General features: G+C 38.3%; 1 protein-coding gene and 1 long non-coding RNA gene across 15 annotated transcripts in view; one reads left to right on the forward strand and one right to left on the reverse strand.

Moving 5' to 3' along the window:
* The window catches only part of LOC105482180 (uncharacterized), an 85941-nt gene that overhangs the window by 14105 nt on the left and 44940 nt on the right, over positions 1-26896 (forward strand). The gene's annotated exons all lie outside the window — the stretch shown is intronic.
* The window catches only part of LOC105482178 (serum/glucocorticoid regulated kinase family member 3), a 195047-nt gene continuing 168843 nt past the window's right edge, over positions 693-26896 (reverse strand). For 12 of the 14 annotated variants that reach the window (XM_011742160.3, XM_011742165.2, XM_011742161.3 and 9 more), the window contains 7 exons: positions 24403-24515; positions 24271-24307; positions 23396-23482; positions 21242-21337; positions 17459-17614; positions 13874-13963; positions 693-5712 (listed from right to left, as the gene is read on the reverse strand). In XM_011742160.3, the coding sequence (XP_011740462.1) occupies positions 5542-5712; positions 13874-13963; positions 17459-17614; positions 21242-21337; positions 23396-23482; positions 24271-24307; positions 24403-24515 (750 nt within the window). In that variant the 3' untranslated portion in view covers positions 693-5541. The remainder of the gene's footprint in view (positions 5713-13873; positions 13964-17458; positions 17615-21241; positions 21338-23395; positions 23483-24270; positions 24308-24402; positions 24516-26896) is intronic. The other 2 variants (XM_071068158.1, XM_011742167.3) reach the window with 2 other exon arrangements.

The following is a 26896-nucleotide window of genomic DNA, read 5'->3' on the forward strand; positions in this document are numbered from 1 at the left end:
TGTTGGCCAGGCTGGTTTCAAATTCCTGACCTCAAGCAATCCACCTGCCTCAGCCTCCCAAAGTGCTGGGATTACAGGTGTGAGCCACTGCACCCAGCTTAACTTACTCTTTTCCAACTTGCATGCTTTTTCTTTCTCTTGCCTGATGGCTCTGGCTATGACTTCCAGAACTAGGTCAAATAGAAGTAGTGAAAATGGGTGTCCTTGTATTGTTCCAGTTCTTAGAGAAAAGGCTTTCAACTTTTTCCATTTATTATATTACCTCTGGGTTTATCATATATGGCCTTTATTATTTTTAGGTATATTCCTTCTATGCCTTGTTTTGTTGAGGGTTTTTATGACAAAGGGATGTTGAATTTTATGAAATGCTTTTTCTCCAACTATTGAGATGATCATGTGTTTTCTCCATTCTGTTAATGTGATGTATCATGTGTATTGATTTGCATATGTTGAACCATCCTTGCATCTGTTACATATACTTGACATAGGATCAAGTATAAATCCTAGTTGATTGTGGTGTATTATCATTTTGATTTGGCTGTGATTCTATTTAGTCATAAGCTTTTTTTGTTGGGAGACTTTTTGTTACTGATTCAATCTTGCTACTCATTACTGGTCCATTCAGGTATTCCATTTCTTCCTGATTCAATCTTGGTAGGTTTTATGTTTCCAGGAATTTATCCACTTCTCAGTTTTCTTTTTTTTTTTTTTGAGACAGAGTCTTGCTGTGTCACCCAGGCTGGAGTGCAGTGGCGCCATCTTGGCTCACTGCAAGCTCTGCCTCCCGGGTTCACACCATTCTCCTGCCTCAGCCTCCCCAGTAGCTGAGACTACGGGTGCCCGCCACCACACCCAGCTAATTTTTTGTATTTTTAGTAGAGACGGGGTTTCACCATGTTAGCCAGGATGGTCTCGATCTCCTGACCTCATGATCCACCCGCCTTGGCCTCCCAAAGTGCTGGGATTACAGGCGTGAGCCACCGCGCCCGGCCCTAGGTTTTCCTATGTATAGTTGTTCATAATAATTTGATAATCTTTTCTATTTGTGTGGTATCAGTTGTGATGTCTCCTTTTTCATTTCTGATTATTTGGGTGGTCTTCTCTTATTTTCTTGGCTAATCTCGCTAGCAGTTTATCAATTTTATCTTTTCCAAGAACCAACTTAATTCATTGATCCTTTATATTGTTTAGTCTACTTATCAATTTTATCTTTTCCGAGAACCAATTTAATTCATTGATCCTTTATATCCTTTAGTCTATTTCATTTAGTTCTGCCCTGATCTTTATTGTTTCTTCTGCTCATCTTGGGTTTTGTTTGTTCTTGCTTTTCCTGGTTCCTTGAAGTACATTGTTAGATTGTTAATTTGTAACCTTGCTACTTTTTGGATGTAGGCATTTATTACCATAAGCTTCTCTTAGTGTTACTTTTGCTGCATCCCACAGGTTTTGGTACGTCATGTTTCCATTTTCATCTGTTTCAAAAATTTTTTCTCCACTTCTGTCCTAATTTCTTTGTTGACCCAATGGTCAGTCATCCAGGAGCATGTTGTTCAATTTCCACGTATTTACACTCTCCAAAGTTACTCTTGGTATGGATTCCTGGTTTTATTCCATTGTGGTCTGAGAAGATACATGATACATTGATTTAAAAAAATTTGTTGAGGCTTGTTTTGTAGCTTAACATATGGTCTATTCTGGAGAATGTTCTATGTGCTGATGAAATGAATATATATTCTGCAGTTGTTAGATACAACGTTATGTAAATATCTGACAGGTCTATTTGTCTAAAGTCCAGTTTAAATTCAATGTTTCTTGATTTTCTGTCTAGGTGATCTAATACTGAGAGGGGGATATTGAAATTCCCCATTATTGTATTACTGTCTATCTCTCTCTTTAGACCTAGTAATATTTGCTTTGTTATTAATCTGGGTGCTCCAGTGTTGGGTGCACATATATATATTTAGAATTGTTATATCCTCCTCCAGGCCTAGCATGGTGGCTCATGCCTGTAATCCCAGCACTCTGGGAGGCTGAGGCAGGCATATCACTTGAGGCCAGGAGTTCCAAACCAGCCTGGCCAAACCCTGTCTCTACTAAAAAATACAAAAATTAGCTGGGTGTGGTGGTGCATGCCTGTAGTCCCAGCTACTCAGGAGGCTGAAGAACGAGAATCACTTGAACCTGGGAGATGGCGGTTGCAGTGAGCTGAAATTGCACCACTGCCCTCCAGCCTGGGCAACAGGGTGAGACAGTCTCGATAAATGAATGAATGGGAAATCCCACTTCAAAAAGACTTAATTTCCAAACTGCTTGTATGAGGGATGAAAGTTATCAGTTTTAACACTGTATTGAAAAGGTCATTACAGCATTACCAAAAATGCTCCTGCATATCTATTCCTACTTTTAACAGAGTACATTATATACAAAAGAATGACTTATGTTTGTGTACTGTAGTATCATTTGACTGTGGCAAATCACTATTATTTGTTACAAACATGCTAAAGATATTGGTAATGATAAATTTTTCAGTGGTAAAAATTCAGAATATTTAAACCTCCATTCAAATGCTAACTCTTCTTAAATCATATCTAAACAGTGTTTGCTGGCTTTCTTTGTAAGTTGCGTATGAAAACTTCACACAGAGGATCTACTACCACTGCCTGCATCGTTGGGCACCTATTCCCCAAGTGTGACAAATTTGGTAATTTTCAGTGTGTATCATGAGGCAACAATGGCTGGGAAGCCCTATTTTATACCATATGCAATAAAATGGGAGGTATGGGTAACATGAAAAATGTTAGAGTCTTCATTTAGACCTTCTGGTATACTTTGATAATAACCATGAAATGGTTATTCGAAGGGTATACATTTTCCTAAAAGGCTTATGCTATGAGAGAAAAGATAAACTTGAAACTTAGAAAACATTTTGTTCTCTGGATATTATACACATAAGCCTATGATAATCTAGTAATTCATGTGTCCAAATAATTTGTTCAAATTTTATTTTCCCTCACACATATAAATAATTTATTTTATAATGACTATTGTAACCATTACCAATTTCAATTTCAAATAATGAGAGACATTAGTTGATTTTTTTTGCTGATTTTATTATACTATATAGATTTGTATTTCTTGTGATCTGAGAAACATCAAAATTCTATTTTAAATTTGTTCTTAAAAATATACAATATTGCACTTTAATTTTTGGCAGCTTAACAGGAATGAATGAGTACAAAAAAATCATACAAGAAACTACAATTTTTATTTTGCTTTATAATAAGAGCTTTGTGTAAAAACAAAACTTACAGTAGTGCCAAATAAACCAAATATTTACAGTGTAGATATTAAAGTCTTACCTCTAAAGGAAGATTCAGTGTATTGGATGTAAATATTAATATAAGAAAAGCACACTGCCACCCCCACTGCCCAATTCTGCTAAACACTTTTAAGCCAAAGAATATTGGTGAGAAATGCTTTCGTGATTTCTTTCTCAAGACATACATGGAAGGGATGCTTGCTCTTGGAGCATCTAACGTGGGTCATTAAACTTTTACAAAAATGTTTCCTACATAACTTAAAAAAACCTCTACTCTAAGCCAAGAATCCAAGGTAAGCTTATTTTTAATTTTTTAAAGTTCTTCTTTTTTTTTTTTTTTTTTTAAATAAATAGAAATGAGGTGTCACTACATTGCCCAGGCTGGTCTTGAACTCGTGGGCTCAACTGATCCTCCTGCCTTGGCCTCCCAAAGTGCTGGGATTTTATAGGCATAAGCCACCATGCCCAGCCAGTTATTCTCCTTTACTTTTATAAGCATGTAAGTTAGTTGGTAGGTTACAATTTTAAGGTCTGTTTCCTGCACTTTTTCTAAGATATATTGAATTGGATACTGAATACACATCTGCCTGATTTTCAGCTTTTGTTACATTGCAATAAAACTATATACATTTACACTGACCCACAATTTGTTTTTTTCTTTTTTTTTTTTCTTAACTAGGGTCTCGCTCTGGCACCCAGGCTGAAAAGTGCAGTGGCACGATTTCAGTTCACTGCAACTTCCATCTCCTGGGCTCAAGTCATCCTCCAACTTCAGCCTCCAGAGTAGCTGGGACTAAAGATATGTGCCACCATGTCTGGCTAGTTTTTGTATTTTTTTGTAGAGATAGGGTTTCGCCACGTTGACCAGGATGGTCTCAAACTCCTGAGCTCAAATAATCTGCCTGCCTCGGCCTCCCAGGATGCTGGGATTATAGGCATGAGCCACCATGCCTGGCTGTTATTTTACTTTTTAATTCCCAATTAGGCAAATACTCTAGAAAGCTCAATTTTTTATTTTACTTAACCAATTAGGAAAAGAGCTTTGAAATACCTATTTGCAAAAGCAAATACAAAGATTTAGAATGACTTAATAGCATACTAAACATTCAAAAGATGAACAGAACATAAACACAATGTATTTGTAATATAAATATATGACAGAGAGACATTCATTTTTGGTACCACCTCAAAAAATCCAGCAGTACATTTCATTACCCTTCAGATCTTTGGGAATACTTAAAAATCCTAACCATTAAACTTTTTCTTTTCCTTCAGAGGAAAAATAATCCACAAAGTTGAATTGGTATTTCAAAAACAAATAATTTCTTTTTGTTACTTATTTTTTTTTTGAGATGGAGTTTCCCTCTTGTTGCCCAGGCTGGAGTGCAATGGTGAGATCTCGGCTCACAGCAACCTCCGCCTCCTGGGTTCAAGCGATTCTCCTTCCTTAGCCTCCCGAGTCGCTGGGATTATAGGCATGCGCCACCATGCCCCGCCAATTTTGTATTTTTAGTGGAGACAGGGTTTCTCCATGTTGGTCAGGCTGGTCTCGAACTCCTGACCTCAGGTGATCCACCCACCTCAGCCTCCCAAAGTGCTGGGATTATAGGCGTGAGCCACCGCGCCCGGCCTGTTACTTCTTAAATGATCTGCAGAATAAAGTTATTCCAATTGTTAACTAGCAGCCAATGTATTCATTATGCTTTTACACTTTGATCATACCATGAACCAAATATTTCGAACAGTGATTTACCATGGAAAAATACGGTTTCTTCTTAAACAACCATGTACCAATTGCATAGTTTTGATGTGATAACAAAAGCCATAGTAAAGAGTTACAAAGGTATTAATATATGTTAGCTGAACTGAAATTGACTGTTAAAAAACAGTCTATCTTGGGTAGATGTTAGTGTAAACTTAGAGGGAAAAAACAGTCAATAGCAAAAAAGGTTTCTTTAAAAATAGGTTAATGCTAAGAATAAGAGCTTTTAAATTTTGTTTAAAAATAAGCTTATTAAACAAGAATATAAATTTTAATCAAAACAGCTCTTTGAAATGCCCTATTTTTCTTGCACATAGCAGAAAATACATTTTTTCAGTTTTCATCATTACATGTAAAAATGAGGCACTAGTTATACATATTTGAATATATTCACATGAATAGAAGTTTCAGTCCCATCTATAGACTTATTTTGCTCCATGGTTTCTGAATGGCAAACTGTTCACAAAAATAAGTCTTCTGAAGGAGGCGCATAAGAGAAACCAACGAATGCATCATCTGCCTCCAATACACTGGCATTCACTATAGAATAGTCAGAAGATACACACACAGAATATGGAACTGTTTCTTCTGTAAATGCTGTGTCAAAGTTTCTGATATCATCTGGTCCAGCCTAAAACATCAAAAGCACAGTATTATTCATCTTAGCTTTTCTTTCATTAATTTAATTCTTTATTTATTTTTTTGAGACAGGGTCTTGCACTGCCACCTGTGCTGGAGTGCCAGTGGAGCGATCTTGGCTCACTGCAACCTCCACCTCCTGGGTTCAAGCAGTTCTCCTGCCTCAGCCTCCTGAGTACCTGGGATTATAGGCACCCACCCACTGCGCCCAGCTAACTTTTTGTATTTTTAGTAGAGACAGGGTTTCACCATGTTGGTCAGGCTGACATGGTGACCTCGTGATTCACCTGCCTCAGCCTCCCAAAGTGCTGGGATTACAGGCGTGAGCCACTGCGCCTGGCCCAATTTAGTCTTTTATTACAACTCCTTTATGAATTTGTGTGTTTATTGCTGGCAAGTTTAGATGTCTTCCTAATTCATTCCCTTGAAACACTTTTCTGTTTTTCCTTTCCTGACCTTTATTATTTAGGTGAAGTTATCTGTCCTTCTGAAACAGGGGTGTCCAATCTTTTGGGTTCCCTGGGCCACACTAAAAGAAGAATGGTCTTGGACCACCCTCACTAACACTAACAATAGCTGATGAGCTAAAAAGCAAACAAAAAAATGCAAAAAAACTCTCAATGTTTTATAGAAAGTTTAAGAATTTGTGTTGGGCCGCATTCAAAACCACCCTGTGCCGCATGCAGCCCACAGACCGTGGGTTGAACAAGCTTGTTCTAACAGTTAAGGTTCTTTTTGAGTTGGGGGAGGAGAGAGAAAGGTAAGGAAGGCTCACAAACAGAGATTCATTGTTAATTTACATCTCAAGGCTTGTCACTGATCCCCTTTCTCTCTACCCATCACTGCCTCACTACACCCAAGTTTAGAAAAAGGTCTCAGGTAGGTTTTCAGGATAGCATTTTGTATTTGCATTTCCATAAAATGCCTATCCATCTGGTTTCTCAATTATGGGTAGGTAAAGCCTTCTGATGAAGAAATGAAGCAGTTATAAGGTAAAATTATAATTTTGTTATCAGTTATTTAATTAGGTTATTGGTTATAAGCAAAATTGTGAAAGATGACTCTCACTGTGCTACAGAGAATGTCATAAAGCATTTGACTAGGGCATCTTAGCTCTGGAGGGCTACGAAGTCCTGATATGAAAATTAAGCATGATGGCTGCTTAAGCTCATAGACAGTCATTCTTAATTTTCCTTTACAAATCTGATGCAAGCTAATAGACTCTACCTTTCCTACACACACACACACACACACACACACACACACACACACAAATTTGAGACAGGGTGTCATCCTGTAGCCCAGGATGGAATGCAGTGGCACAATCACAGCTCACTGCAGCTTCCACCTCCTGGGCTCAAGGGATCATCCTGCCTAAGCCTTACCCAAGTAGCTGGGACCACAGGCATATGTCACTATACCTGGCTTATTTTTTATTTTTAGTGGAGTCGAGGTCTCACCATGTTGTCCAGGCTGGTCTTGAACTCCTGGGCTCAAGCAATCCTCCCACCTCAGCCTCCCAAAGTGCTGAGATTACAGCCATGAGCCGCCATGCCCAGCCCCAATATATTTATAGACAAAAACTAGGATACAAATTCAGGTGATTCACTCTTAAAGTCCATCCCTGGTCGGGCACGGTGGCTCACGACTGTAATCCCAGCACTTTGGGGGGCCTAGGCGAGCGGTTCACGAGGTTAGGAGATCGCGACCATCCTGGCTAACAAGGTGAAACCCCGTCTCTACTAAAAAAATACAAAAAATTAGCCGGGCCTGGTGGCAGGTGCCTGTATTCCCAGCTGCTCAGGAGGCTGAGGCAGGAGAATGGCGTGAACCTGGGAGGCGGAGCTTGCAGTGAGCCGAGATCGCGCCATTGCACTGCAGCCTGGGCGACAGAGCAAGACTCCGTCTCAAAAAAAAAAAAAAAGTCCATCCCTGAATTTCTAGGTTATTTCTGCTCTACAGGGAAGGGAACCCTTAAAATGTTCAAGTCATTAAGTCTAACTGAGGGTGCACTCATAGAAATTCAGAGCAGATATTACAAGCAAAGGATAATAGCCTCGTACATCTACAGACTGAGCAGAGACCACAAAAACCCAGAATGCTAGATCCTCCCATATGAGAAAATCCCCCATAGAGACGAAGAATGCTAGAAATTTTATATGTATGTATGCATGTGTGTATTTTTCCTCATCAAATTCTTATATACAATCCTTCAAGCATGGGCTCTTGAATTCTGGCTACAAAATTTGCTAGCTGTCTTTTTTTTGAGACAGAATCTCATTCTGTTGCCCAGGCTGGAGTGCAGTGGCGTGATCTTGGCTCACTGAAACCTCCACTTTCCAGGTTCAAGCAATTATCATGCCTCAGACTTCTGAGTAGCTGGGACTACAGGTATGTGCCACCATGCCCAGCTAATTTTTGTATTTCTAGTAGAGACAGGGTTTCGCCATGTTGGCCAGGCTGGTCTCGAACTTCTGACCTCAAGTGATATGCCCGTCTTGGCCACTCAAAGTGCTGGGATTACAGTTGTGTAATTCGTTATATAAACTACTCTATCTCTATGAGCTTGTTTCTTCTTCCATAAAGTAATAATACTATCACCTACCTCCTCAGGTTGTTGCAAGCATCTGATGTGTTAATAAATAAAATTTCCCGAATGTAACATGTAGAAGGTACTCAAATGATGGCAATGTTCTCTGACTTGCCTTTATAATGCCCTCATGGCTCATGGCTGATACTGACAGGAATAATACAGGCTGAGCATCCCAAATCCAAAATGCTCCAAAATCCAAAAATTTTGAGCATCTACATGACAGTCACTGGAGCATTTTGAATTTCAGATTTTCAGATTTGGGATGCTCAATAACTAAGTAAATCCCAAAATCCAAAAAACAATTCCAAATCTAAAACAATTCTGGTCCCAAACATTTCAGATAAAGGATACTCAACCTGTACTATGTGCTTTATTAAGAGTGAGGGCGGGCCAGGCACGGTAGCTCATGCCTGTAATCCCAGCACTTTGGGAGGACGAGGCAGGCGGATCATGAGGTCAGGAGATCGAGACCATCCTGGTTAATACGATGAAACCCCATCTTTACTAAAAATACAAAAAATTAGCCAGGCATGGTGGCAGGCACCTGTAGTCCCAGCTACTTGGGAGGCTGAGGCAAGAGAATCACTTGAACCCAGTAAGTGGAGGTTGCAGTGAGCCAAGATCGTGCCACTGCACTCCAGCCTGGGTGACAGAGCAAGACTCTGTCTCAATCAATCAATCAATAAATGAAATGAAATTTTATGTAGTCAAATCTACCAACTTTTTTCTCTTATGGCTTCTGGGTCATGCTTTAAAAAGTGACAGAGCAAGACTCCATCTCAAAAATAAATAAATAAATAAATAAAAACAATAAAAAAAAAGAGTGAGGGCTCTGCCCATCTCTACTAAAAATACAAAAAGCAGCCGGGTGTGGTGGTGCACACCTGTAGTCCCAGTTACTTGGGAGGCTGAGGCAGTGGAATAGCTTAAACCTGGGAGGCGGAGGTTTCAGTGAACCAAGATAACGCCACTACACTCCAGCCTGGGCAACAGAGCAAGACTCTGTCTCAATCAATCAATCAATAAATGAAATTTTATGTAGTTAAATCTACCAACTTTTTTCTCTTATGGCTTCTGGGTCGTGCTTTAAAAAGCATTCTTCACTTAAAGATTATACACAAAAATATTATCTTAGGTCTTGCAAGGGTTACTTTTAGGTGCCTGGAATAGGTGTGACTACAGGTGCATGCCACCAAACCCAGCTATTTTTCACTTTCTGTTGTTGTTGTTGTTAAGAGACAGGGTCTTGCCATGTTGCCCAGGCTGGTCTGGAACTCCTGGGCTCAAAAAATCCACCCACCTGAGCCTCACAAAGTACTGGGATTACAGGTATGAGCCACTGTGTTCAGCCCATACCTAGGTTTTAATTCTTCAGAGGGTTTGGGAATGCGTATCAAGGACCTAACACAATGCTGGGTACACGGGGGGACGCACTAGAAGCTAATTCCTTTTTTCTCCCCTCTACTTGGAAATGTACAGCATAACTATGTGCTGGTACTAATACACACCCTCACTCCAATCTGTCCTTTCCAAACCCCTGTATTTTCATAGTATTTCCCTTCCTACCACATCCAATCCCTTAACACTTAGCTAGTGTTAACAACCATTAAAAAGAGTGATTCATTGACCCAGCAATGAATATTTTCTTTCAGCTTACAGAATTGTTAGAATGATGCCAGCCTCTCCCCAGGTCCAGACCCACCCCTCAGATGGGTTCTGAATGACCCACTTGGAGCATGGCCAAGCCACTCCTATCACAGCTGCATACCACATCTACCCCCTCAGGGCAGGACTATGCCATACTTTTAAATTTAGGGATTATTTTCTATGCTATACTTTTACTTTAAGGACTTTTTGGGGGGAACCTCTAATTTGAAATGTTGGTGAGCCCTCTCCCACCAAGCAGTCAATTTTGTTTTCATACTTTTCCAAAATTTTATACATAATAAACAGAAATTCCTAAAGCAGGGACTGAGGCCACAGAACTGTAAACTATTAGCTATGCAGAATAGTCGGTATTTCAAAAATGGAGTGAAAAACCTGAGCAATTTGTATTCCAAGAGATGCCAAAATGAAACCAGCAACAAAGTGAGTTTTTCTGAGGATTAAAGTGGAGGCAAGGATCAAAACCTGGATGTATCCAACATAGAATGAAATGTTAGGATATGCTTCATAGTAACTTAGAGGATTTCAGATGGAGCTTCAGTGAAATCCTATATGAATATGGCTTATTTTGGAGGTACTTCTTTTGTGTTAGTTGTTCTGAAATGGTATAATGAGAAATCTTTCAAAGTGTCAAAAACTACTTGTTGATGATTTTTATAGCAAAAAAAAGATTAAAATATAATAATGTACTCATTCATTGTATTAACCCATTTTAGGCCACTGCTCTTATCCTTTCTCTATCAGCTGCTGAGAGAATAAAATTAAGCAACCAAATCTTATTAGGATAAATTAAACATTTAGCAGTATAACCTCAAGTTTGTGGGCTAAAAAAGAGAATCCAGAATGCGTTTTTACCCATTGTAAACAGAGAAATAAACTACTTCGAGTCCTTTTTTAATGTAGACTAGTTGGACATGTATAATTGAAGTAAATATTTTATGCAACCTGTTAGATTTTGTAATAATTCTCACTAACTGCTAGCAACATTCATCATAGAAATACTGAAGCTTAGCATGGTCAATAACCCCACTCTCTCTTTTCCTAGTAACTACCCTATTAAAATATAAAACACTAAGCAGACTGGAAAATCAACTAATTTATTTTATTCACTGAAAGAATAAGCATCAAAGACTATTTCTGTCAACTGTTTTTCCCCCACAGATGCAACCATAAGTTATTATGAGGCATCTGTTTTTTTGTCTCACATTACATATTTTAATTCCACAACACTGAATGCCTGATATACACTAAATATATAATTATTTAACTCTTCTCTTTATATATTTTATCCCCTTAACTGTAATTTTCTTGAAGACAGAGCCTATGTTCTACTTATTTGTGTTTTCTAACCAAGTTACCAATAAATATTTAATGGGAAAATTCCCAGAGGGAAAATGATTAAAAAAAAGATATTACTAATTAAATATCTACTGTGTGCAATGCACTCTGGTGCTTTACAAATGTTACCTGAATTAAACCTCACAGCTCATGTTGTGAAAGAAAAAATAAGTATAGAGAAGCTTAACTTCTAGTTAATCAGAGAAGAGCAGGGATCCAATGCTGGAGCTATCCATTTCCAATGTCGCTTAGGAGTCCCTAATTCAACATGCCTGATGATATATTTATTTGAATGTAATTAAATTCTGCTAAGATACTTAGTCTAAAGAGAAAAATAATTCTTAAGAGTCTTAGTTTCCTACCACAAACTCTACAAATTTGGGACCAAAATTATTCTTAATGGTGTCATTCCTGGATGCACTACATGAAATAAGTCAGTCTACAAATATTATGTATGTAGGTGTAAAATATTACACCTATTAATACCAGCTAGGAGCTATGTATAGAAATTAACCTTGAACAAAGCCTGATAGACTATTAAGTAATACTTTCCTGATCTCCTTATGTGCTCTAATTTATTAAAAAAGTATTCCTGGCCAGGTACGGTGGCTCATGCGTGTAATCCCAGCACTTTGGGAGGCTGAGGCGGGTAGATCATGAGGTCAAGAGATCAAGACCATCTGGCCAACATGGTGAAACCCCATCTCCACTAAAAATACAAAAATTAGCTGGGCGTGGTGGCGCACCCCTGTAGTCCCAGCTACTCAGGAGGCTGAGGCAGGAGAATATCCTGAACCAGGGAGGCAGAGGTTGTAGTGAGCCAAGATTGCACCACTGCACTCCAGCCTGGCGACAGAGCAAGACTGTCTCCAAAAAAAAAAAAAAGGCCGGGCGTGGTGGCTCAAGACTGTAATCCCAGCACTTTGGGAGGCCAAGACGGGCGGATCACGAGGTCAGGAGATCGAGACCATCCTGGCTAACATGGTGAAACCCTGTCTCTACTAAAAAATACAAAAAACTAGCTGGGCGAGGTGGTGGGCGTCTGTAGTCCCAGCTACTCGGGAGACTGAGGCAGGAGAATGGCGTAAACCCGGGAGGCGGAGCTTGCAGTGAGCTGAGATCCGGCCACTGCACTCCAGCCTGGGCGACATAGCGAGACTCCGTCTCAAAAAAAAAAAAAAGTATTCCTTAAGTTTTACAGCAACATCAAAAAACTTAAATTCACCTATGATCTTAGAACTCCAAACCAATCTTGGTTTATATTCTATTCTAGTCCTTATCCTTATTTTTACTGCTATAATTATAAGTCACAGAAATTGTAATTACCATGTTTTCATGTAACTTTATAAGGATTTTCTAAGTGTTTGCTCATTTTTATACAATTTAACAAGAAAAGACAATAGCACATAAGGAAACATAGAATGATGACTCTGGAATCATGCATATATTAGAATCCTGGCTCTACTACTTTTCATCCAGCTATGAGACATCTCTGAGCTTCTATTTCCTCATTTATAAAATGTGTAATAAGAAAAACAGTAAGTATTACTAAGTAATACTTATTAATAAGCTGGTAGCTTGAAGAGTAAATTATATATTATAACACATACAAAGTGTATATCCCTATACAAAGGCAGCTATCATTAGTTACTAACATCATTACTGGCCTACTGATGATTATTAACAATTTCCCTGTTGTTATATATTTACTGTATTTTCCAAAATTTCCCACCACTGTTAATAGTATAAAGCTCATCTACAATGTGGCTTTTTGCTTTAAACAAATTATCTTTAGGTGAAATGTTTCCATCAAATAGATTTAACAAGTCTAGCTAACACTAACATTTTTATAATACTATCCTATTGTTTTCCCAAAAAAGTAACAATTTACATTAATATTATTTTATTAATGTTTGTCTATACCTGTTTTTTTTTTTTTTTCCAATTTTATTTTGAGACAGGGTCTTGCTCTATCACCCAGGCTGGAGTGCAGTGGCGCAATTTTGACTCACTGCAATCTCCACCTCCTGAGTTCAAGTGATCCTCATGCCTCATACTCCCTAGTAGTTTGGGAGTGTAAAGGCATGCATCACCACACCCAGATAATTTTTTTTTTTTGTATTTTTAGTAGAGACAGGGTTTCGCCATGTTGGCCAGGTTGATCTTGAACTCCTGGCCTCAAGTGATCCACTCACCTCGGCCTCCCAAAGTGCTGGGAGTGATCTGCCCGCCTCAGCCTCCCAAAGTGCTGGGATTACAGGTGTGAGCCACCATCCCTGGCTGACTTATTGAGTTCATTCTTTTCTTACACATATTCCAAAGAAACACTTTACAATTACTGTCCTGGAAGATATTTTTATCAAGCTAATCTAACTATAATCTTACTGGTCTCCCCAAAGTTATCAGTTATACTAGACAACCCTGAGTGACATATTTTACAAATATTTAGGTAATGACTCCATTTAATTCAGGTGATTCTGAGATCTAGTCTCAAAATTATAATGAACTGCTATTATGTTTCACGATTTTAGAAAGGAAGATTTGGATATATACTTACCACATTAGGATTAAATGGTGGTGGAATCTTCTTTTGTACAAGGTCAGCCCAGCTGAGTGATTCAAAAAAAGGATGATTCTGAATTTCAAGCTGGAATATTAAAAAAATGTTTGACTAATGCTGAAGAATATATTAAGTACTAACTGCATAATTTTATGAAGCCACACTATTACTATTTTGCCCCTCAATGACTCTTTTTAGGAACATGTGTATGTTATTTGTGTAGCAAAATGATGTTATTCATGTAAGCAATAGAAAGACTGAAAAAAGTTACTTAGAATGATCTACTTAAACTTAAGTTGTATTCTCTTCACAGTCAGTTTCCTCACTGGTAAAATGGGGATAACATTTCTGCCCTAAATACTTCAGGGGAAGTAGGTTTTAAGGATCAGTGTAAAGTATAGATATAAAGTGCTATGAAAAGAATAAAGCACTACAGAGGTACAAAGAATTAGTGTTATTACTGGAGTAGGGGGGGTAAAGAAGTTGGGCAGAGAGCTTTATACAGTAGAGTAGAAATAAAATCTGTCATGAGTTCTACTAATAAAAAAATATCCCACTCAGGGTTGGTATTACCAAACAACGGCACAGTATTGACTCTAGCTTTTTTTCCTTCAAGGTGCCATGGGAGTGTATAAAGCGGGATCCAATCTAATTTGGTGGGTTAAAAAAGACTTCTTGGAGAAAATGGTATCTCATGAGAGGTCTGAAAAATGAGTAAGAATTCAGCCAGACAAAAGAATGGGGAGAGCATGTTCCAGAAAGGCTCTGAGGTGGCAAAAAGGTTAGTATGGTCAAGAAAATGAGAGTCCAATATGGCTGCAGTGTAGGGAAGGATGGGACTGTCACATAAGGTGAAGCTCAAGAGCTAAACCGGCTGTATCATATCAGGTCTATGTTAAACATGTTGGATTTTGCTCTAAGGTCGCAAGAAGCCATCAAGGGGATTTAGTCATGAGAATGTCATAACTGTTTTTTTTTGTTTGTTTTTTAAAGCATCAGGTTGGTGAGAAATGTTTTTTAAACCACCACCCTGGGCCAGGCGCAGTGGCTCACACCTATAATCCCAGTACTCCGGAGGGCCGAAGTGGGAGGATCACTTGAACCCAGGAGTTCAAACCCAACCTGGGCAATACAATGAGACTCCCCCATCTCTACAAAATAGTGTGGTGGCACGCACCTGTAATCCAGCTATTTGGGGGCTGAGGTGGGAGGATCATTTGAACCTGGGAAGTTGAGGCTGCAGTGAGCCGCGATAACACCACTACAACTCCAGCATCGGCGACAAAGCAAAACCCTGTCTCAAAAAAAAAAAAAAAAAAAAAAAAAATTCCCCCAAAACACCACCCTGGCTACAGGGAGAATTAGATTGAAGAGTCAGGACCAGATAAAGGAAAAGCAGCTACCACTGTAACCAGACTAAAGAAGACAAATAGTAGGAAAAGAGTAGCAGCAGTGGGGCTAGAAAGAAATGTCTGGATATGGGAAAGATTCAGGCAGCAAACGGAACAGGACCTGGCTGTTTGTTGAATATGGAAGTAAGGAAGAGAGAAGACTCAAGAATGCCTCTCAGATTTCTGGCCTGAACAGCCACATGGACAGTGATGTCCTTTAATACGAAAGGGAGCATAGGGGGACAATAGCGGCATTTGAGGTACTCTCAAGAACTCCAAGTGGCGGTGGTGAGCAGGCAGATACTATGTAAGTCTAGAGTTTAGAAGAGAGGGCTGAAGAGTAAAGAAAAGATATAAATGTGTGAGATGAAAACACATAGATAACTAAAGCCATGGGATCAATTGAGATTGCCCAGGAAGACAGCACAGAAGAAAAGAGGGTTTAGGACAACAGGGCACCGCAACACTTGAAGGTTGAAAAGGAGCTTACACAGGAGGTAATGGAGAATGGTCCAGAAATACAGAAAGAAAAGCCTGAGATGAGACGTATGTGTGCTCTTGCAAAAGCCTAGAGAACAGGAGAGTGTTGCCAAGTTTAAATGCTGCTGAGGGCGGCGTAAGTTGAGGAAAAGTATCCAGCAATTCTCCTGGCTATTTTGTGGTAGACTGAGAAATGAAAGAGCTTGGGAAAGGGAGACTGAACAAAGAAAACTTTCAACAAGTTTGGCTAAGAAGGGAAGAAGATAGAGTAGTACCTCTCAGGATATTTTTAAGACTGAGGGTTTTTTTTGGCTTAAGAAGCAACAGATTTGATAACATTTAATTACTGACTGGAAGGAACCAGAAAAAAGGGAGCAATTATTTGTGCAAAACAAACAAGCAAGCAAGAACAGGGTTCCTTACAAATGGACAGGATCTAGTGCACAGGTGGAAACAGACCTTTTCCACTACAACAGGAGGAAGGAAATGACAGGATCCTGCAGGTTTATATAGGCCTGTGGATTTGATAACAGGAAGCTAAGTTAGCTCCACTCTGATGATTCTATTTTCCTTACAAAACAGAAGGCAAGATCATCTGTTAAAAGTGAAGAAGAAGAAAGGGCATCTGGGAAGTCTGGAGAGAAGGTGTGAAATAGTTAATACAGAGAGGAGGAGAGTAAGCTACACAGAGAAACAGAGTATTACCAGACAGTGGGGAAGCACAGACAAGGTTCACAGTGCTTCCAATAAGCCCAGTTTGTTACTTTCTTTAGCACTGTTCAGCAGCCCACGAGATGATAGTTGGATTCATCTAGAGCTGCAATCTCCGTCAATGAATTCAATAAATGGACCAAGGGACAAGGAGGTGTGAAACATTAGCAAGACTGTCTGGAACAACGGAAAGGAAGTTGTTGGCAGAGCTACCAGCTGAACTGGGGAGCCGGGGGTAGAGCAGTAGCAGCAAAGTCTTTTATTCACAGCTCAGGTTCAAGACCGATAAGCAGCCTCCAAGAATATCTGAGAAAGCAATTTAGAAGTTCATATTCCTTAATATTTTGTGCATTTACTGACACACTAACATAATGCCAGTAACTACACTACAAATTTAATTACTCTGATTTGAAACAAACATGCAGATTCCATAATTATATCAAGGAGGTCTCACCAAATTCCAAAAAAAAAAAAAAAAAAAAAGTGATTCAGCGTTCAAGGCAAAAGACATTACCTCATGCAGACAAGAGGCACTTAACAAATTCCTGCCAAAGGAAATGATTTAGATGTTTAGATAGTCCCAAACCCTCAACAAAAAGCTTACTAGTTGGTTAGTCTCTGTGTTATTAGTTCATGAAAATGTTAGTATTATTTAGCAATAAAAACAGCAAAAGTAAGTTTAGGTAGTGAAAATATGCCACACAACACTTTTTAAAAAGAAGGGGAGGGGAATTTGTAATAAATGAAAATCAAGTAAATAACAGGGTGCGAAAGTGTATGTGGTGGACAGGGCGAAAGTGCATGCAAGAGAAAATGCTTTAAATACTATATAGTTTTATATAAATACAGGTGAAAACTATGGGGACGAGTATGCTCTTTTTCCATGTTGCTATTCTCCTCGTGTTGTATTCATTCAATTAAACACCATATAAAATAAAGCTTTATTTCCAAATTTTAAATAAGCTTAAATAAAGCTGGAGCTGGGAAAGCTGTTACATACAAAGTCTTCCTTGGCACCAAGTCGATTTTGCCTGTCTTTTTCTAGGAGTTCTTCCAGAATGGACCAGGCTGTAAGGCTCACTCCTGGCCTCAAACTTAGGGGTTTGTGAAGGATATTGTCATACATTTCAGCAACATCTCGGCAATAAAAAGGAGGCTGGGAAAAAAAAAAAGCAAAATAAAACTTAGTGGTAAACAAATTATGCGAAAATGGGGTTAAAATGGCTTTGATCTTGAGGGAGCAGTCAGTTGAAAAAATGTACGGACCTTTTAGGTCGTGCAGATACCTGCAGTGTGGCTTCTTGAAGCAAAGAGATTCTAAAACCCAACACATCACAGAGCTTAATAAGTGTTTACTGAATGAATTAGGGCCAGTTTGTTCAATACCACCTTGTAGACAGCTGTTAAATTATATACAACTTGTAGTAGTATCTGTTTTAGAGAAAATGACCAACCTTATCGTACGCATAATGACAGAATCATTGGAAATGGAAGTTCAAGACAGATCAAACATTAATTTCAGACTTGGGAATAAACTCACTAAAACAAAGGAATTTCTAGTAGAGATGGAGGCCTGTAGATATTATGTTCCTTAGGTACTTACGACAGAGATAATATTATGACTATACTTTGCAGAATTAAAAATGCTACCGTGACAGCCAAAAGACTTGGGGTATGGCTTCAACACAAGCATTAGCTAATCATCTAATTATAAAGATTTAAGGTAAAAATAAAGGCCAGGCATGGTGGCTCACACCTGTAATCCCAGCACTTTGGGAGGCTGAGGTGGGCAGATCACTTGAGGCCAGGAGTTCAAGACCAGCCTGGGCAACATGGTGAAACCCTGTCTCTACCGAAAATATAAAAAACCAGCCAGGCATGGTGGTGTACGCCTGTAGTCCTATCTACTCAGGAGACTGAGGCACGAGAATCGGTTGAACCTCGGAGGCGGAGAATGCAGTGAGCTGAGATTGTGCCACTACACTCCAGCCTGGGTCACAGAGCGAGACCCCATCTCAAATAAAATAAATAAATAAACAAACAACTTTTGAGAAAAAAAAAATGAGCTGTACAGGTTTCTGTATTCTGGGAATAAGAGGAAGGAAGATTATCATGCTACTCAGGTTCTATCTGCAAGGTAACCTGAGTAGCATGATATGTAACCTACAAAACTACTTCCTTTTGAATTAATGTATCCAGAGCACCAGAAACATTTTTCCAAAGGGGGAATTACCATGTAAAATGTTACTGTTTATTTTTTTTTCCCAAAAAAACTCCCAATTTATTCACCAGAGGACTGGCCTCTAATATTTTACCCTTGTGGGTTTGTTTTTAACCTCTTAAATATTAGTTACTAGTATTTTTATAAAATAAGATGAATCTGACCTAAAACATTAAATTGACATTTTTTTCTTTTTAGTCTCCTTTTGTGAAAATTAGAAAAGTAATATATGCTTGTAACAAATCTAGACAATACAGAAGTTTACAAAATAAAAAGTGAGGCCAGGCACAGTGGCTCACACTGGAAATCCCAGCACTTTGGGAGGCTGAGGCGGGCAGATCACTAGAGCTCAGGAGTTTGAGACCAGCCTGGGCAACATGGCAACACCCTGTCTCTACTAAAAATACAAATAAATAAATAAATAAATTAGCTAGGCGGGGTGGTGCACACCTGTAGTCCTAGCTACTCAGCAGGCTGAGGTGTGAGAAGCATCAGAGCCTGGGAAGTCAAGGTTGCAGTGAAGGAAGTCCACTGCACTCCAACCTGAGCAACACAGTGAGACACTGTCTCAAAAAAAAAGTAAAAATAATAAAGTATACATAGTTTTTAAAGTTAAGGGAGTTTTATAGGCTTGTCACTTTTCCTTTGTGTAGGAAAGAAAAAGCTTATCTTCTAAAATATAACTTTTTTTTTGTTTTTTGGTCTTTTTTGAGATGGAGTCTCGCTTTGTTGCCCACGCTGGAATGCAGTGGCATGATCACCACTCACTGCAACCTCCGCCTCCCCGGTTCAAGTGATTCCCCTGACTCAGCCTCCCAAGTATCTGGGATTATAGGGGCACGCCACTGTGCCAGGTTAATTTTTGTATTTTTAGCAGAGATGAGGTTTTGCCATGTTGGCAAGGCTGGTCTTGATCTAAGGTGATCTGCCTGCCTTGGCCTACCAAAGTGCTGGGATTACAGGCGTGAGCCACTGCTGCTGGCCAAAATAAAACTTCATTTTAAAACAATCAGTAAAAGTTTGATTAATAAAATATATGTTTCAAATGTCCTCTTTTGAATCAACTGCATTTTATGTGCAATGATATGTTTTCAAAGTCCTCTAAATAAATTAGAAGGATTCTGAAATATGAAGATGGCAAATAAACAGTGCTTAAAGGGAAATCAGGTATAAAGTGGTTTTCCAATGTTCTAAGTCAGCAGCATAACCAGACAACTAGATCTTTTGACATGCAGGTCACAGTCAAGGGCAAAGAAGAGATGATGTTGGCTTTCACAGGAATCTATCATTTGAAACTAGCAAGATAAAACAAATGCTCTGAAATGTACTTCATGTTCTAAATTTCACTGTAAGCTCCACAGTTTTCAATGAAAAGCAAATAGACACTCAGCTCAGGTCTTGGCTGACAGCAGCATTTAACATTAGCGCTACACGTAGCAGCAGCTTCAGGGATTTGCACATTGTTCCCAGCACAAGGCTGCTGGACACTTAGGGGACCACAAAGGGAGTCTAGAAACTGTTCTAAACATGTCATAAACCCTACAGAAAAACATACATGTACTCTTATAAAGCTATTTGAGCTAACTAAAATGCCAACACTGTTTGCTTTGGGTTGGAATAATATTAACTCAATGTAGTGAAAAAACTTTATTCTTGTTAATCAGAAGTTCTGGCCAGCCTACGTGTCTTTAACTAAATAAGAACTGGGCAAACTGACTGCATAAACATTACTTTTTTTCAAGAAAAATTTTAAGACATGGTGTTTTCAGGGATGGGAATAGAGTGATCTTCAATGATGGGAAAAGCTGAGCACCTGTGTATTAATTAAATCTATTAAACAAAATAAAAGGCAAAAACCAAAAGACCTTATCTTCTGAAATACAGTAATTTATTGATAAATGCAAAAATCATTTTCTGTTCATTATCTTAAAATTAGAGTGATATTTGAGTAAACTGAATGGAATCAGATAATTTTAATATTACAACCAGGTGTCTATTTCTAAAAACGCCAGGGGGGTGAGAACATCTGAAATAGTTATTAGTATAACAGAGAAACAATTATATTAATTTTAAAAAACTGGTAACAAAATAAAAAGGGGTTTTTTTGTCCTTTTTTTTTTTTTGAGACAGAATCTCCCTCTGTCACCTAGGCTGGAGTGCACTGGTACAATCTTGGCTCACTGCAAACTCTACCTCCTGGGTTCAAGCGATTCTTGGGCCTCCGCCTCCCAAGCAGCTGGGACTACAGTATGCACCACCATAGCCAGATAATTTTTTGTATTTTTAGTAGAGTTGGGATTTCGCCATGTTCCCCAGGCTGGTCTCAAACTCCTGGCCTCAAGTCTGCCCACCTCGGCCTCCCATAGTGCTCAGATTACAGGGTGAGGCACCATGCCCAGCCTCTTTTTGTACTTTTTCCTAATGTGGTTTTGAGTTCATTAAACCGGCTATTACTGCTCTGTTAGTGTTATCTAAGTGTCCATGAGATTCTTAAGGCGGGAGAGAGACAGACAATCAAATCAATGAGAATACATTGGAATAAAGAGATAAAGAAATACATACCAATCCATACAGCATTTCATACAGAACAGCCCCAAGGCACCACCAATCCACAGTATTGTCATAGGGCTGTTTTCTAATTACTTCAGGTGCAAGATACTATAGAAAAGAATAAAATATTAGAGTAACTTGGTAAACAAATCAAGACAAAATTTATAAATAATTGAGAAATTTAACAAATTTCAGTTGTTGCTATCATACTAAAACCAAATTATCTAGATTTCCAGTGGGTTGGGTATTCTCAGTCTACACCAGTGGTTCTTAGGTAACGTCACGTAGGACACTTCAAAATACATGTATTCTGCATTTCTCCTCGGAAACTGTGAGACAGTTAAAATAAATAAAAGAGTATAGTGAAGGTAGATTCTATAATTCTCAATAGGTGAAGTAGGTATTTGTGGGAAAAGTCTTTCAAAGATTATTTTAGAAGTTCATTTGGTCATTACTCATGTTTTCCTCTTAAATACATTTTTTTTTTTTTTTTTTTTTTGAGACAGGATCTTACTCTGTCACCCAAGCTGGAATGCAGTGGCACAATCACAGCTCACTGCAGCCTCGACCTCCTGGGCTCAGGTGATACTCCCACCTCAGCCTCCCAAGGAGCTGGGACTACAGGCATGCACCACCACACCTGGTTAGTTTTTTGTATTTTTCATAGAGACGGGGGTTTAGCCATGTTGCCCAAGGTGGTCTGGAACTTCTGGGCTCAAACAATCTGCCCACTTTGGTCTCCCAAAGTGCTGGGATTACAGGCATGAGCCACAGCACCTAGCAAGAATTGTTAATGTAGCAATTATAATCCTTTTTTTTTTCTTTTCAGTAAAAAACAATGAATTGTATTCTCATTTGAGAATTATAACAGCAATTCTCTAACATATTATTTAGAAAACTTGTGTAAGTTGTAAATGTCTATTTACATTTTAATTTGCAGGAAATTTAGACTCATCACAACTTAACACATCTAAGATAGTGAACTTGAATTTTACATTCCAAAATATATTACCTCTTCCCATGTGAAATACATGTAAGAAAGTAATTTCCTCGTAAGCTTTTTTATGTGATCTAAAGAAATGCCAAAATATTTTAACTATGCAATTAATATACAATAACAAAAAATGTTTCTTCATACATAAACCAAAACAGAATGGTTATAAATATATACAAGCACCAGGGTTAGACAGAAAAAAGAAGGAAAAACTCATTTCAAGGTAAATACTTGTTACTTAGAGATACTTTTAATTAAGTTTCTGAACTCAATTAGAAGCCATTTTCTCACACATTTTCAACATTGTATTTGCAAGTACTCCACGATAAAGATGAAATATTACATGGTACCTACAATCATTATAAATACCTTGGAATTTGGACAGTTTAAAATAAATCAAACTTGTTTCTGTGTGTGAAGTATGAATAATAAAGGTTTTATATGATTTGTAAGGATTATCATTATTGTCACAAATAGATAATTTTTGCTAGCTAACATGATTAGAAAATGGGATGGTCTGGTAAATAAATTCTGATTTGTGATTTTTTTTTCCATATCCACTGCTTTATTTTCTTCTGGTAAGTAAACACTTAATTTTATTACAAAAGATTTCAAGCATACAAAAAAATGAGAAAAAACAATAAACTGCAACTGAGATATAGTCAAGTGTTAATATTTTGCCATATTTGCTTTAGCTCATTTTTTAAAAGAAAAACAGCTTTATTAAAATAGTCACATACCACACAATTCACCCATTTAAAGTGTGTGATTCAATGTTGTTAACATATTCACAAAAAGAACACTTTCACCACTAATTTGTGATTTTTAAAGGATTAGAAATATAATTTTCTACAATATTTATTTTAGAACAAAAACAAAAAAAGAAATATAATTAAATGTGTAAGGAAGTTTAAGGTAAACTTCTGACATTAAAAACAAATAAACATAATTTATATTTGTTGGATTATTCAAAAGGGTCTTGCGGTATCTAACAATCACAGTTAAAAATACCCAACTATCAAGGCATGATTATCAGATATTTCCAGCTGGCTAGAAGCTGAAATGACAGTTTTTATTCTACTTTTCTTATTTTAAATTCATATATGCAATCCGTAATTCATATTTGCATTTTATACATGATTATATGAATGACAATGAGATATATTTCTTACCTCTGGTGTCCCACAAAATGTGGTAGTGGTGTCAGAAATAGCAATTCCTTCTTTACAAAGCCCAAAATCTGTTAAGACAACATGTCCCTGACAAATACAGGGGCGGTAAGATAAAACAGTGCATAAATAGGAATTGACAATTTTTCAGCAAGTTTTTCTTTTTTTTTTGAAACAGAGTCTTACTCTGTCGCCCAGGCTGGAGTGCAGCGGGGCGATCTTGGCTCACTGTGACCTCTGCCTCCTGAGTTCAAGCAATTCTCATGCCTCAGTCTCCCGAGAAGCTGGGACCACAGGTGCATGCCACCTGGCTAATTTCGCCATGTTGCCCAGGCTGATTTTGAACTCCTGACCTCAAGTGATCCGCCCACCTCGGCCTCCCAAAGTTCTGAGATTACAGGTGTGAGCTACCACACCCAGCCAATAAATTAACAGTTTTAAAAATCCTTTTATTTTCACATAATTATAGATCCACATGAAATTGCAAAATAGTATACAGAGGAAATTGTCATTGGTACAATACTATTAACCAGACTGTCAACCTTATTCAGTTTTCACTTTTTACATGCATGCTTTGTGTGTGTGCTTAGCTCTACGCAACACAGATGTATAGATTCACGTAATCACCACCACAATCAAGACACAATTGTTCCATTGCAAAGGAACTTCCCTAATGCTACTCCTTTATCTTTGCACTCTCTATCCCCTTGGACCCTGTCAACCACTAATCTGTTCTCCATCTCTACAGTTTTGTCATTTTGAGAATGTTATATAAATAAAATAACACAGTACAGAATCTCTGAGACTTTTTTTTGCACTAAGCATAAAAGCAACAACAAAAATTGAGAACTAGTAGATTTTTAAAAGAGAATACTTACTACTGAATCCAAAAGAATATTTTCTGGTTTCAAGTCTCTACCGAATTAAAAGGAAGGAAAAGCAAAACTGAATACAAACCGAAATAAAATACTGTTATATATAATTTTTACAAGTATATTTAAAAATTGTACCTGTATACTATTTTGATGGAGTGTAAGTAACCCAATGCACTAGCAATTTCAGCAGCATAAAACCTAGCTCTGTGCTCAGGAAAGGACCGTTCTCTTTGTAAGTGGAAAAAAAGCTGTAAAATTGGTTGAGGGGTAGGAGAGAGAGAATGTTAGGATCATTCACACATAGCATTAGACAAATATATTTGGTAAATACAAGGTAGGAATTGTTCTTTGTTACTTTGAACGTGAGCTAAAAACATAACAAGGCACAGAACTGTGACTCCCCTTCATCCATGTCCCCACCTAACAATCATTCTCTCTCTTTAACCACGTGTCTTTGTTTACCCTTGCTAATGTCACTCATCTCCCATTTACTACTCAACGCAATAATGTCCTCACCCTTCCAGGCAACTGCTCTGGAAAAGATTATCAATAAAGATCAATGATCTTGATATTGCCATGTAATTATCTTACAGGGCCTTTCTGGACTGTTTTCCATTTGAAAAAACAAACACTTCAGAGATTAAAAACTAGTGCCCAGCAGAACAAATATAACCATATGAATATATATCTCCATAGATATAATTTACTTGAGCCAAATACTGTTTTTCAGAAACTCTGAATTAGTTGGTAACATTAAAAACTGGGAATTTAGGGGTAAAAATTCACGGTTTTAATTTCTTTTTTAAAGAAAGGTAAGCTCTGGACCATTAGGCCTACTCTTCACAGCAGCAGCAACTGGCTGCAGCTAAACAGCAGTCGGACTCTCTAGTTCATTTCTTATACTTCCTAATTTTTAATTTATTTCTTATAACCTGGCCTTTAACTAAGGTTACTGCCTGGGGGAAGTTTCCACTGGGTCCCTTGGCTTCTAAGACAAAAATCTCTCCTTGAGTCTTGGTGAATTCCATCTCTGCTCCTTTCTGGCCTCGGAAAATGCAGGGACGACAGCGTTTCTGCCCTCGGTCCACTGTTATTTTTTCTCCAAATACCCTTGCCAGGTAACTTGATCCATTCTGTTGATTTTAACCACCACCTCAATGTTGATGTCTCCTATGTGGACTTTACTGAATGACTTTGATGCAGAAAATCAATGAGGAAGCTGAGGCTCAGAGAGGCTTGCTTCTCTGCCAAGTATCATACAACCTACTTGTTTTTATTCTACTTTGCTCTGAAAAAGATACGAGGTAGTATACAAAGCTAAGTATTCATATGTCAAGGTTAAAATTTCTAAGTATGAACACTGGGAGAAAATAAGAGTATTAATGTATGCAAACCACACTCCTCCTGCCTCTAACTTTTCTCTTCATCTTTAACCCTTGTTTACCTATTACCCACTCAATTTCTCCTCCACCCACCCTGGCATTCTATTGTATTTTATTCTCCTTTTTTCATTATCTTGCATCTTTCAGATGACAAGACTACCTCTTTCAATCTTTGCCAGTGAGCAGTCACTGTACAAAAAAGTCTCAGAAGTAGAGCCCTAAAAGAGCACAAAGAAACCACACATAAAGCAGGGAGCTTGCAGTGGGATCTCACCTGCACTAGATGCTTCTCATGAACATTTCAAAGACACAAGGTGGCACTTAAGAATGGGCTCTGTTTGGGGAGGGGGGAGGGGGGAAAGATTGCATTGGGAGATATACCTGATGTAAATGACGAGCTGATGGGCGCTGACGAGTTGATGGGTGCAGCACACCAACATGGCACAAGTATACATATGTAACAAACCTGCACGTTATGCACATGTACCCGAGAACTTAAAGTATAATTAAAAAAAAACAAAAACAAAAAAAAAACCACAAAAGAAAAAAAAAAAAAAGAATGGGCTCTGCAGTTGAGATATCTAGGTTAAATCCAGGGCCTGACACTTACTAGAGCACTGTAACATTGAGACTGTTATTTAACCTTTCTTATTTATAAATAAGAAAATTTTGGCCAGGTATGTTCTCTCATGCCTGTAATCCCAGCACTTTGGGAGGCCGAGGCGGGCGGATCATGAGGTCAGGAGTTCGACACCATCCTGGCCAACATGGCGAAACCCTGTCTCTACTAAAAATACAAAAATTAGCTCGGCGTCATGGCACATGCCTGTAATCCCAGCTACTCAGGAGGCTGAGGCAGGAGAATCGCTTGAACCAGGATGTCGGAGCTTGCAGTGAGCTGAGATTGCACCACTGCACTCCAGCCTGGTGACAGAGAGACTCCATCTCAATAAATAAATAAATAAATAAATAAATAAGAAAGAAAATTTCATTAAATGGGCATAATAGTGTTTTCTGAAGGAGTTGTGATTTGCTGACATAATGCATGTAAAATAATTGCAAAGTGCCAAGCCTCAATAAATTCTGTTTACCTGTCAGCACTCGGGCACACACAAAATTAAATGAAAACCTTCAAAGTGAAAACAATACGGGGTCACCTGCATCAGCGAATCAGGATGCCTGAGAGATGCATAATCTTGCCTCCACACTGAAGAATCTTAAGGGATTTTTTTTTTTTTTGGACACAG

This window comes from Macaca nemestrina, chromosome 8, assembly GCF_043159975.1.
Source record: "Macaca nemestrina isolate mMacNem1 chromosome 8, mMacNem.hap1, whole genome shotgun sequence".
NCBI lineage: Eukaryota > Metazoa > Chordata > Mammalia > Primates > Cercopithecidae > Macaca > Macaca nemestrina.